The sequence below is a fragment of the Mirounga angustirostris genome, unplaced genomic scaffold (genome assembly GCF_029215605.1).
Source record: "Mirounga angustirostris isolate CCGP_5_RB_7025 unplaced genomic scaffold, mMirAng1.0.hap1 SCAF_4, whole genome shotgun sequence".
NCBI classification, from domain to species: Eukaryota; Metazoa; Chordata; class Mammalia; order Carnivora; family Phocidae; genus Mirounga; species Mirounga angustirostris.
In genome coordinates, this window is record NW_026991712.1 from 136,089,382 (window position 1) to 136,101,651 (window position 12,270).

General features: G+C 40.2%; 1 protein-coding gene across 22 annotated transcripts in view; it reads right to left on the minus strand.

The window, feature by feature from the left end:
- The window catches only part of SGIP1 (SH3GL interacting endocytic adaptor 1), a 200,850-nt gene that overhangs the window by 85,235 nt on the left and 103,345 nt on the right, over positions 1–12,270 (minus strand). For 20 of the 22 annotated variants that reach the window (XM_064589000.1, XM_045897466.3, XM_064588999.1 and 17 more), the window contains 2 exons: positions 11,061–11,115; positions 10,174–10,349 (listed from right to left, as the gene is read on the minus strand). In XM_064589000.1, coding sequence (XP_064445070.1) covers positions 10,174–10,349; positions 11,061–11,115 — 231 coding nt within the window. Of the gene's footprint in view, positions 1–10,173; positions 10,350–11,060; positions 11,116–12,270 lie in introns of those variants that run through there. The other 2 variants (XM_064589004.1, XM_064589005.1) reach the window with 2 other exon arrangements.

Genomic DNA, 12,270 nt, shown 5'->3' on the forward strand with positions numbered 1-12,270 from the left:
GGGCGCAAAAGACCATGTGCTCAGAGGGCACAACCAACATTAATTGGAGAAATAATGACAAAGGCGATCCAGATTGAATTCATATTCTGCTCATTTTCAAGAAGACCAAAACATACAGCACAGAGATTTCTTCTGACCAGCACAGGATGGGCCTGAAAGGTATGGAAAAATGTTATTTTTATTTTAAAGATCAGGAAATGGAAGCAATAGAGAATTACCTAGGAAAAAAATAATTGGTAATGAAGGAAAGAACGAACACATCTCAGATATGAAACTAATTCTTCTGCAGACGGTCCATGGCTTATCAGAATGCAGGAAAGAGAACAATATATTTTGAAAAAGGAAGGTTCTACCCATTTCTCCATCTATCTTTCTCTGTAAGACCTGGAACAAAAAAAAGAGTTCCATCTCATGTGCCAACTGGATGATTTTGGTCAGGCTGCCTGCAGCTCTGTCTGGAGGGGGCGTCTCAGACTACATCAGGGATATGGGATCTGGTCATTGTGTTGGCTTAGTGTTTGGAAGGGGGTGTAGCAGCTCATATGCATCTGTGTCTGATATCCCAGGTCTAGACCCAACCCAGATCATGTTTGCCCTATGAAGCTCTCCTTGAAGAGTAGAAGCCAAGCTGAGCCTCGTGCCTCCAACTAGCTGTGCTTGAGGTCTGCACTGAGCACTTAGCATCAGAATGCACCCCATCATTAGCCTCCCTTTGCACCAAGCAGCAATCTTACCCGGAGCAAATGCCAGTGTGTAGGAGACTGGAGCTCTCCTCCCCTACAGATGACTCTTTGTTTTTACTGAACTCAATGGGGTGCTGAACCTTCTGCCAAAGTGAGGACAGGAAAGGGGGTGGTGTTACCATGCTGCAACAAATTCATGGATTTTACTCACTGGCAGGCTAATTTGGGGGTGGTAGGGTGGGTGGGCCACCTGGAATAGGCAAACAGCACTAGACTGTCTCCAGTTCAAAGCTATCTCCCTCTCCCCATATTTTTTGATTAAATAACTCCATTATGGATTGCAAATCACCAGGAACAAGCTTAAACTAATAGCTCCTTCAGAAGGTCATGTCATAGGGGATGGGGAGGAGGCCAGCATACATGCCACCTATTCCCACATCATTTCTTTCTTTCTTTCTTTTTTTCAGTGCGGGCTCGAACTCACAACCGTGCGATCAAGACCTGGGCTGAGATCAAGAGTTGGACTTTAACCGACTGAGCTTCCCAGGCGCCCCTCCCACATCCTTTCTATCAGCCCTCTTCTCCTTGACTTTGCTCAAGTCCTCCCTCACTATTTTTATTTTCTTTCTCACTCCCACAAGTCTCTTAACTTAAAGAGAAGCAGAGACGAAAAGGGAGGCCAGGGAGATAGACACCTAACTGGGCATTTTGCAACATAATCTCATGTCCTCTTTATATCAGTCCTGACAGGATGGATATTCCTGTTCCCATTTTATGGATTTGGGATCTGAGGTTTCACGTTAAGGAACTTGCCCATGGACACAGATCACAAGATACAGACCCAAAGCCTGTGCTCTTCCTACTTCACCAATGTGTTAGGGAAAGAAGAGAAAATGTTCTCTTTCTTGGTCCCCTCACTATATCCCCAAGCTGCCCCTAAAACAGACCTTCCCACAGAGGCTCTTGAGTCAGAATACACAGCAGAGTATTCACACTGAGAGGGATTTAAAGAAAACAGAATCTCTAGACCCTTACTCTATAGATGAAAAAACCTACTGTGTTTTTAACTTGGCAGAAAGGAGGCAGATGCGTGGTCCTCAAACCTTTAGCAGCCTCTTGACCTTTCTGAGTTGATCACTTCTGTAAAATGGGGTGACCACCACCTCTCTGTCTGCTTAGTACTGTGGCTGCTCATTCCATCTTTCTGATCATGACAGCACATATATATATATATATACACACACATATATATATGTATATAAAACATAAACCATAATTATAATGAAACTTCAACATAAAAAATGTTTGCTTGATTAGGGGAACTGAAATATGAGTCATATAAAATGAGGTAACATTCTTTAACATTTAAAACAAAGGTGTATGAGGTCTTAGCATAAAATGACTTTTAATAAAGTAGAAATCACACATAACAAGGCAGCAATTAAGGCCGACTGACCTGTCAGCTCAGCCTTGCCCTTTTGTCACAAGGAATGACATAGGAGGTACCATAGAAGATTGTGTTTATGGATTGAGGGGGAAGAAAGCCTGGGATGTGGGCTTCTGAGCTGGGATCAAGAGCCCTTTAGGGACCATCAAAGGGATAGCCTTCGAAGGGTTTGTGAATACTCAGAAGTTGTATGTAAAATATTTTAGAGGAGCTAATGAACTTTTTATTTTTCCCCTGGAAAGAGAGCCAATGGCTTTTATCAGAAATAGGATAATGTAGTGGGTAGGAGTTCTGAATTAGAAATCAGACCTTCTGGGTTTAAATCCCAGAACTTCGCTTATTAGTTGTGACATCTTGGGTGAGTTTAATTAATCCTTCCATGCCTCAAATTTCTCACCTGTACAATGAGGATAATAATAATACACATCCCCTAGGCTTGCTATGAGGATAAATGAGTTAATATGTATAAAGCATCTGACACATAGTCACACTCAGATTTTCACAGCTGCCACGACCAACACTATCACCATCACCATCATGAGTCCCCAAAGGGTCCATGACCTTAAAGGATGTTGACAAGTATTCACCATGACTACTCTGTTGTTCTGATTTGTAATAGCTAGCATTTACGAAACATCTCCATTGGGCCTTATATACATAAAGGTACTTACAAAATACTAAGCACTTTACATGTATCACTTCCTTAATCCTTACATGGACCCTATGAGGTAAGTAGTAGTGTTAACCTCATTTTACGCTTGATTAAGCCTTGACTGAGACTTAAAGTTTTAAGTAACTTGCCCAGGGTCAAGTGAGTAATGAGCGCAGGGCCAGGATGCAAACTTCGTTCTGACTTCCTCCAGAGCAAAAATTCTTAGTCAGCACAGAACTAAACACTTCTTGTTCAAGACAACTTCTGCAGGTCAGCCCACAGTGATTCGTGGCTTACCAAAACACAAAACTAAAGGCACCAAGGGCAGCACATGAGAAAAGGAAACGATGCTGGTGCAGCAAGAATGAAACCATAGCATTTGTCTTCTCATTTCCATGAAAGCTGAGGGAGCCACAAGTTTCAAAAAGATCTAGGGAGTGAAACGCATGGCTGAAGCTATGTGAGAGATAGCGCTGCTTGTGGGTTCTGGGAGAAATGGAGGTGTCCGCATCTGAAACCCAGGGAGTGGTGGGGAAGCCAGGAGGCTGGGGAAGCTGGCTGCAGAAGACCATAACTTCAATCAGGAAACTGAAGTGAACAGAGGCAGGGGTTTGGCCCAACAAGGGGAAGGTCAGCTTCTGTGTGCTGCCAGTGATGTTGATTAGACATTGTTTTCTGATAGATTGGTAGGCAGACTGTTAGCTAGACGGTTGGATAAAGGTTGGATAAAGTTGGATAAAGTTTGTGATTATTAGCCCTCATTGCCTGATACATGGAAGATGCTTACCAAATATTTGGTGAACTGATTTGAAGGGGAAGTGGGAAACGATGTCAGTTCTCCATGAAATAATTTAGTGGGGAATGCACAGTACAGGATCCTATTGTGAATGTTAACCTACAACACAGTCTTCTGAAGAAGTACCATACTTGCTCAGGGGATTTTGATGTTACTCAAAACAATTTAGGAATGTTTCAGGAATTTCCTCCAACCAGTTCATAGGCATCACATAAAAAACAGTTATTTTATTAACTTGCCCAGTGTTATGCACAGGGTTATTACTGGTCTTGGCTCTAAATGATTTTGGGCATTTGGGTTTCCTGATTTATCACTATTAATGATATTCTTTACACTGTGCCTAGGCTTTGCAGATCATTCTGATGAGGGAATAATCTCTAAATGTAGTGTGTGTAATGATACTTTTTATATGTATTAACTCATTCAACCTTCACAACAGCCTTATGAAGTTGGTATGGGAATTATCTTCATTTATAGATGAAGAAACCAAGGCATAGGTTTTATCACTTGCCCAAGGCAACCCATTTAAGAGGTAGAGACCATTTGTTTGAATCATTGTAACATTACTGAAGTAAGTGTCCATTTCCATCTCCCCCAAATGATCTAAAATGGAATTGTATTCAGTTGTATGCTGAATTCTCATTTTGTTGCTTTTGTAAAGGCATATTTTCTTAGAGCTCAATCTTCCACCCATGATTTTCTTTAGCCACTTTCAGAAGATAATTTTACTTTTTAGGAACAAAGCCATTTTTGAAAGATGTAGTGAAGGTGTTCTCCTACTCTGAATGTAGGGAGTGCGGTACAAAGGGACACAAACAGCAGACCCACCCATCTCACATCCCTGTTTCTATCTCCTCCATTAGGAGGAGTGATCTATATGTTGTACTCACAGAAAGGGCTGGACATCCCCCAAACCACCTTGTAAGGTAAGTGTATGTTATTCCCATTTTAGGCTTGAAGAAACTGAGATGCAAATAGGTTTAAGAACCTGCCTCAGCAGTACTGTGAGCCAAGGGTCAGTTCAGGTCTTCCAGATTCCAGCATCTTTCCTATGATACACCAGTTCCTTTAGGGAATGTAGGTACAAAGTTTCTATTTGTGTTTAATGAAATATCAATCACAAATATCCAGTATGAAAAAAACCTGTCTTAAAAGTAGCTCCTTTAAAAGGCGGATCAGGTTTGGTTCGGAATTAAAGTCTAAGATATGCAAAAAATCCTTGAACCCCTTTAGCTGAATTCACGCCTTGAGACGTAGATATATTATAATCCAAAGCATGAGAACACAGAACGTTTTTAGGGCAGGAGACTGAAAATGGGAAAGCAAAGCCATGATTCTCAATTAAGGGAGAAAAAGATTTTAAAAAATTCATATATGTACATATAGACTAGTGTGGTGATTAATTTTATGTGTCCACTTGCCTGGCCATGGGGTACCCAGAATAAATATTATTTCTGGGTAGGTCTGTAAGGTTGTTTCTAGATGAGATTAGCATTTGAATGGGTGGATTCAGGAAAGAAAACCCTCTCCCCTACGTGGGTGGGCATTATGCAAATCTATCAGGGCCAGAATAGAACAAAAGGCAGAGGAAGGAGGAATTCACCCCCTTTTCTGCCTCACTGTTTGAGCTGGAACATCTCATCTCATCTCCTTCTGCCCTGGGATCTGGATTTACACTGTCAGCAACCCTGTTCTCAGGCCCTTGGACTTGGAGTGAATTACACCATCAGCTTTCCCGGGTCTCCACTTGGCAGACGACATTTAGTGACTTCTTAGCATCCATAATCACATGAACCAATTTCTCATAACAAATTTCTTTATGCGTGCACACACACACACACACACATGCATGCACACATGCACGTGCACCCTGTTGGTTCTGTTTCTCTGGAGAACCCTGACTAACACAACTAATATTGAAGAGCCAAGAATTGCAAAGTACTAATTGTGCATCAGGTACTGTGTCTAGGATCTTCTGCATGCTTTGCTTTGTGCATTTAGTCATTTATTAAATAACTGAGCGCCCAATGTGTGCCATGCACTGTGCTAAGCATGGGGTACAAAAAGCCAAAGATTTGACTTGCTAGAGACCAACAATAATCTGCACAAAAAGTCTGTAAGGATTATTATTAACCTCACTTTACAAAAGAGGAAATAGAAGCTCAGAACAATGATGGAACTTTTCTAAGGTCACACAGGTAGAACACTGTAGACTCCACAGCTGCCTCCTATTAACCCAAAATTCTAGAAAAAATTCTGTAAACAGACAGACACAAAGCACTTGGAAAAGAAGGTGATAACCCTAGGTGCCAGCACAAAGAAATAGTTATGGCAAATTAAACCCATCATTTTCTCGGATACGTTTTCTGGTCTGACAGATTTAGGCAAAGCTGTAGACATCCCATGTTTCTCAAATTCAGCATTGTGTTTAATGAGTTTCCATCACTGGTTTGAACGAAATGGAAATACGTGACCAGGATGAGAGCACAGTTAGGTAAACCATTGTAAGGGGACCAGGGAGACTGCAGTATGTTATCAATAGATAAAAAATCAGAGGGTGGTGACATGCCACGGTGTTCTGTCCTTGGTCTGGTCCAGCTCACCCATTTGTTTACTCACTCACACACACAAGCATTTATTGAATGACAATGATATGCAAAAGGCCCTATGTCAGGTATAGAAAATTTAGAGTGGACACCAAAGGTACTATACAGATTTCTCTTCAAAACAGCTTCTTTTACCAGCTGCTAGGAGGGCTATTGGTGCAACACTCTAGGATCTGCCTCAGCTGCAGAGGGCTACCTCGACCAACCAAGGTCAGTCCCTTTCTTAGCTTGCCCATATCAGAGTACTGACTGCTGTGGCAGTATGAAGGTTATTCATCTCAGTCAAACTCAGGACAGCTCTGTAGGGTCATTCTAGCTCTAGAGTCCCCTGTATGGTCAGCTCCGTCTGTTGCTGGACATGCAACACCGCTTAACTTCTCCTTCTGCCCACCCTACCCCACAGGAGTTGAGCCCAAGCTCACTCCTTAATAAATATCCTGTACGGTAAACTTGGAGGTGGAAAAGGAGATGTGTTTGTCCTTTGTTAATCTTCTAAAAACACAGCTACAATCAAGGACAAAAGTTACACAGCGATAGCATTTGGGTTTAATAATTTCTTTCAGCAATGAAACAGCCTGCCTCAAAAAGCACTGTACTTCGCAAGATTGAGGAAACATTATTCTGATTGGAAGGGTCAGTATCAACCAAACAAGTTGGCATTTTAATGAAATTTGTTTCTGTTCATTAGCTGTTGGCTAGCACGCAGCATAGCATCACTCATATTTAGAATTTAGTGATTAGAAATTTTTAAAAGGAAACATCCTGGGTTCAACAGGTTCTACGAATAATTTGCAGGTAAATGGGGAAAAAATCCATTTCCTAATGAACTTCCAGAAGTAATCTGAGATTACTTACTTAAGACACAGTGGCAGAAACTGTCAATGCCCACCCCAATTCATTCGCTCCTTTGTCTTTTTATAACAGAACCTGAATTTTAGCAGGTTACATGTCTATCCAGGCAGAGACTACATTTCCCAAACTCCCTTTCAGCTAATGTGGCCATGTGATTAAATTATGGCTTCGGTAGTGATGTTTGCAAACTCCCAGTAAAACCTTTAAAGGAAACCACTTGCCTTTTATTTTCTCTTTCCTCCATCCCAAGGCTGGAACATGGAGGTGATTGATGGTGGTAAGGCAGGCACAGCCTCAGAAAGGTGGAGCAATCATACAGAAAGTTTCTGGATTCTTGAATAATGCCTGGAGTAGGGCTCCATTACCCATCTGAAGTGCCTACCAGTTTTGACTTTTACATGGAAGAAAAGTAAACCACTTATTTTGTATAAGCCATTTCTATTTTGATCTCTGTTAAAACAGCTTTACCAATATTCTAATTTGTGCAGATACCAACTCAACAACTCAAACCTGAGTGCTATTCATTCTTCACCCAATCAGCACAATATCTTATTAGGAGACCACAACATGAAAAGAATAGAAATTAACATCCTTTCCTGTGAGTTAACACTTGCATTATCCCCTCTTCTTTTTTAGTGCTCTGCCTTGTCCTGACACTTTATTTCTGTATTAAAATCAAGGGCCACGGCAAGCTCTGGACTGAAATTACATTTATTTGTCTATACAATGGGATTTTTGCCAACAATTAAAACCCTGATTTTCTATGCTGTTGATGCTTTGTTTTGGGGAGGAGTAATTTTCAGGTAGGTTTATATTATATATACACAGTTATATATGATGCATTCATCCATCCATCCATCCATCCATCCATTCATTTATTGAATAATTTGACCATGTAGTGTGTACAGGGAACTATTCAAATAAAATAAGAACCAATTCATGATAAGAGATATCAAATGGGTTACAATTCATTGATACATATTCACAGATGGATGAACAGAACAAATGAAACACAACTTAATCTTAAAATTCCTTAAAAGAAATAGAAATTAGAAATCCAACATAAGCCATTGTTATGAATGGCTTACCATTTGGAAATTCCTCTATTTCTATTAGTGTAATGATTGATGCTTTTGTAACATAACAACTGTAGCCTATGTGAAATATATTGATATATTATTAACTAGCATAGGCTCTATTTCTCTTTTTGCACCTGAATTCAGTGTAGACATATAAATGTCCGATTGTCTGGCTGGAAACATCTAAAGTTGCACAAAGGATTTGCCATTTTTATTATGGCACCAACTGGATTTCAGAAGGTTTTTTCTACTTATCTGGTTCTGGAGATAACATACTGCATATATCATTTGTGAACTATAGGTACACATGGGTTACCTAGAAGAGGGTAAGGATTCTAAAACCAAGAATATGTTTTCAGTTCTAATCTCTCTTTTTACTTAGGTATATCCAGAAACACGCATACCTTTCCCTAAAGTAGCAATAACAGCTCACTTCCCTATACTAAACATCAAAAATCACAAATGTTTGGGAATCATACTAAGGACAGAGCCAGGTTCTCATATTAGAGGGAGCAAGCTGGGGGTGCAGGGGTGGTGGTGGTAGGCGGATCCGAGAGTCCATTGGTTTGTGGTGGTGTTGGTATGCAGCAACAGCCTAACTGCATAGTTACTTTCCCTGGGTGTCTCCATCTACTCTTCATACTGCTTTCCCGAAAATCTTTTCATCAGTCTTAACCACATCATGTCAAGACATTACCTTAAAAATAGGTGTTGAGAAGAGCTCAGAGTAAACCACCACTCTTCTGGCTGCACCACCAGCAACATATCTGGTTGGAGGAATATCTCCCAGATGACTTGGGCTTATATATTCTTTTTGATAGAGGGGACTTCTTCTTTCCTAAATGCCCCTCTGCTTTCAGCAAATCCATACTGCCTGTCTGCAACTGTTTTAGTAAGCTTTCTTTCACGTAAATTTGTTCATTTAATCCCATGATCTTATCTTCTGATGCTTACCCCCAGATAACTTCCAAATGCCCACTAACTGTATTAGACCCTACAGAAAAGTGAATATAAACGGGTTTCAGGCGTTTAGATAAATTTCTACAATTAATTAAAAAAAAAAACAATTCAGTAAGTGAAAAATGATTTGAAAGACGTCAACTGAAAAGTGAAAGTGTATGCATTTAAAATGCTCCTCTAACTAGACATCACTGGTATTACAGGCCAACCTATGAGTTTAAAATCTGTACTTTCCATTGCAGAATGGAAAGAAAACTAATATATTTCATGCCTCTTTTTTTCCAGGGAGACACCTTGAAATACCAAGTGAGTATATGATTAAAAATTACCTGAAATATCATTTCCGGTGGTTGATTACTGATAGCAATTATTGTATTCATCACTAACAGTAGCGATAAAGGCCATTATAAGCCCTAAGTTCTAAAGAAGGCATCATTATAGATTTTATTCATCCCAGACAGGCAAATATTTATTCTGAAAGGATAGATGATTACAACTTCTCTAGAAAGTTTAGCGGACATATTTTTAAAATCATCTCAGAAATGGTCCAGCATTTATTAACTACCTCTTTCAGGGAGGATGCTGTAGGAAGATCACATCTTTCTGAAGAAGATGCCAAGAACATATTAGCTGCTCCTTTGAGAACCTTCATCTACTCTTCACAGCTACTTTTAGAAAATAGTTGTAGCATTTATCAAACACCACTGAGAAAATAGTGTACATGTTGGAACTCAGAATTCAGCAGCTGCAGAAGTGTAGCAGAGGGGAACTGGGGGAATGGAGAACAAATTGTAGAAATTGGTATATTTCTATATACCAAAACAAAACAATGTTTTGTTTCTTTTTCAAATGCTTGCAGGAGAGTAAGTCAAAAAGAAATGTGGTCCCATGCATTTCTACCATTTTGAAAAGCACAAGAACTGCAATATAAAATCAGCATAACTTTCTAAAACAGAATGAGCTGTTTAAGGTTTACAAAGTTCATAAAAGGGTAACCATATGCAGCCTCTAGCTTAGAGTTTCTGATCTACTTAACATGTCTGGGCAGAACACAGCTGTCTGTCCAGACTCGCCAAAACTCAACATAAAACCACTCACCACTGGTGATGGGGAAAGTGCAATGTTGCCTATGGATGCCTTCAGCTCATCTACAGTTGCAGCATTCTTAAGAATGTCTTTAGATTGCAATGGCTTAATCTTGATATTAAATTTCTTGTGGGATTCTTCTTCCTCTTCCGATTCGCTCGAAGAATAAAAGTGCTTTCCTTTGGTAGGTAGAACACAGTTAAAGATACGTAACTCTTTTTTCTACTGGGAAAAGCAATGCTGAGTATAAGACAAGAGTGCTTGCACATAGAGGCAGCAAAGGTATCCTTAGATGGCAGAAAATCAAAGCAAAATACACAGACGAATAAAAGAGCAAATCAAGAAAGCGTTCGAATTTGTTCACCTTTCCTTGGAACATGATTAAGGATGGTGAATTTCCAGGAGCCATAGTTTAATGTCCTACATTTTTGCTGCGGGTGGCCATTTGTGATGTCCCATTCAGCACAAACACTGACAGCCCATGTGAGCTTCCCCGTCCACTGAGAGAGGAAAGCCACTCTCGGGAACAATTCCTGAGGAATTTCAGTGATTCAGAGATGCTCTGCCCAGAGCTGGTTTGTGGGGAGCGCACAGGTGAGAGTTATTTTCTAGCCATGGTAAGTGACATGGTCATATCAGGTTTTAGCAGACAACCCAGTACCCGTGGTTTGCACAATTGTTTCTCAGCACATTTTTCTGTTTCTCTACTCTCTCTTTTCTATGAATAGATCAAGACAAAATGCCTACTTGTTAGCGATCAGGCTGTTCTGTGCTGTTTATTCATTTCTAATATTAGGGATGACAGGAGTCGGGAAGCTTGGGTTATTTCAGCACCTTTTCAAAATCTGAACTTATCATAGCATTTTCTTAGAGAAAATAAAGATTAAAAGAAAGGATATAGCCGGGTTCCTCGGGTCTGATGCTGTAGCCTTCTTCATCCAACTCAGGAGAGTTCTACAAAATACAAGCACAGATTAAGCATTTATTAGTCTGACAATAATCAAGGAACTGTTCATTTTCCTTCTAGAGACTTCTATTTAAAGATATGGATATGTCTCTTATTTTAGAAGGTGAGGATTTTAACCTTTGGAAGTGAATGCTGAGCAGTATATGTGTAGATATTTACTGAAGGATACTTGGAGAGTCTTCCTATCAGAAAAACAAACTAGGAATCCACTGTCAATGAAAGAAAACATTCAAAGATAATTTCTTATGCATTTCTTGTAAGCCAAGGACTGTGCTAAGCAACATGGGGAAGACAAAAGGCAAATTATTTTTCCTCTGGAAAATGGAAAGGTATTTTGGTAGGCAAAACACTTTAAAAAGTGAAATATAAAACACAAATCATCAGTGATAGGAGTCTGGAGGAAGAGGAAGTTAATGAAGCTTGAAAGAATCCGAGGGGTCTGCCTGTGCCTCTCAGGACAGGTAAAGAGGGCAGAGGGGAGGCAGCAGTAAACAAGAGGCTGTGCTGAGACACTGACGTAGGAATGGACGGCATGGTTCAGATGGGGGAAGGGAGAGGCAACAATGAAAACAACTGGCTGGAATGGAAGCTGCACAGAGGGAGAACATCAGACATAAGACCACGGATGGCCAACGTGCTGGAGGAAGGATTCAAACTTGATGTAGCTACTGCAGCTTCTCGGTCAGGGTAGAAAGTGGCTTCTGAAGGTGTTTTGGAAGTATGCTTCAGGTTAGACTATGAGCAGAAGAAACTGGAGAAAGGAAATCTCATTCAAAATACTTGTATCAATTCAGGGAAGATATGCTAAGAATACGAGACCACGTTGGTGGTGGTGGGAAGTGATGAATCAAGGACTTTTGTAAGGATAAGCTTAGTTCTTTGTAACATCTGTCATGGGAGAAAAAGGAGAGGGAAGGGTCAAGAAGACCCCAAGATTTCTATTCTCAAATCGTGGGACACTGCTGGTATTCCTGACTGAACTAATTGTAACAGCAGACAACTAACGTTTTCAAAGGGAGGAAGGATAAAAGAGAGTTTGCATGATTGAGATTAGTATTATCATCTTTGAGTTCCTATCATATGGTAAGTACTATAACACACACTTTATTTTATTGAACCTTCATAACAATCCCACGTGGAAA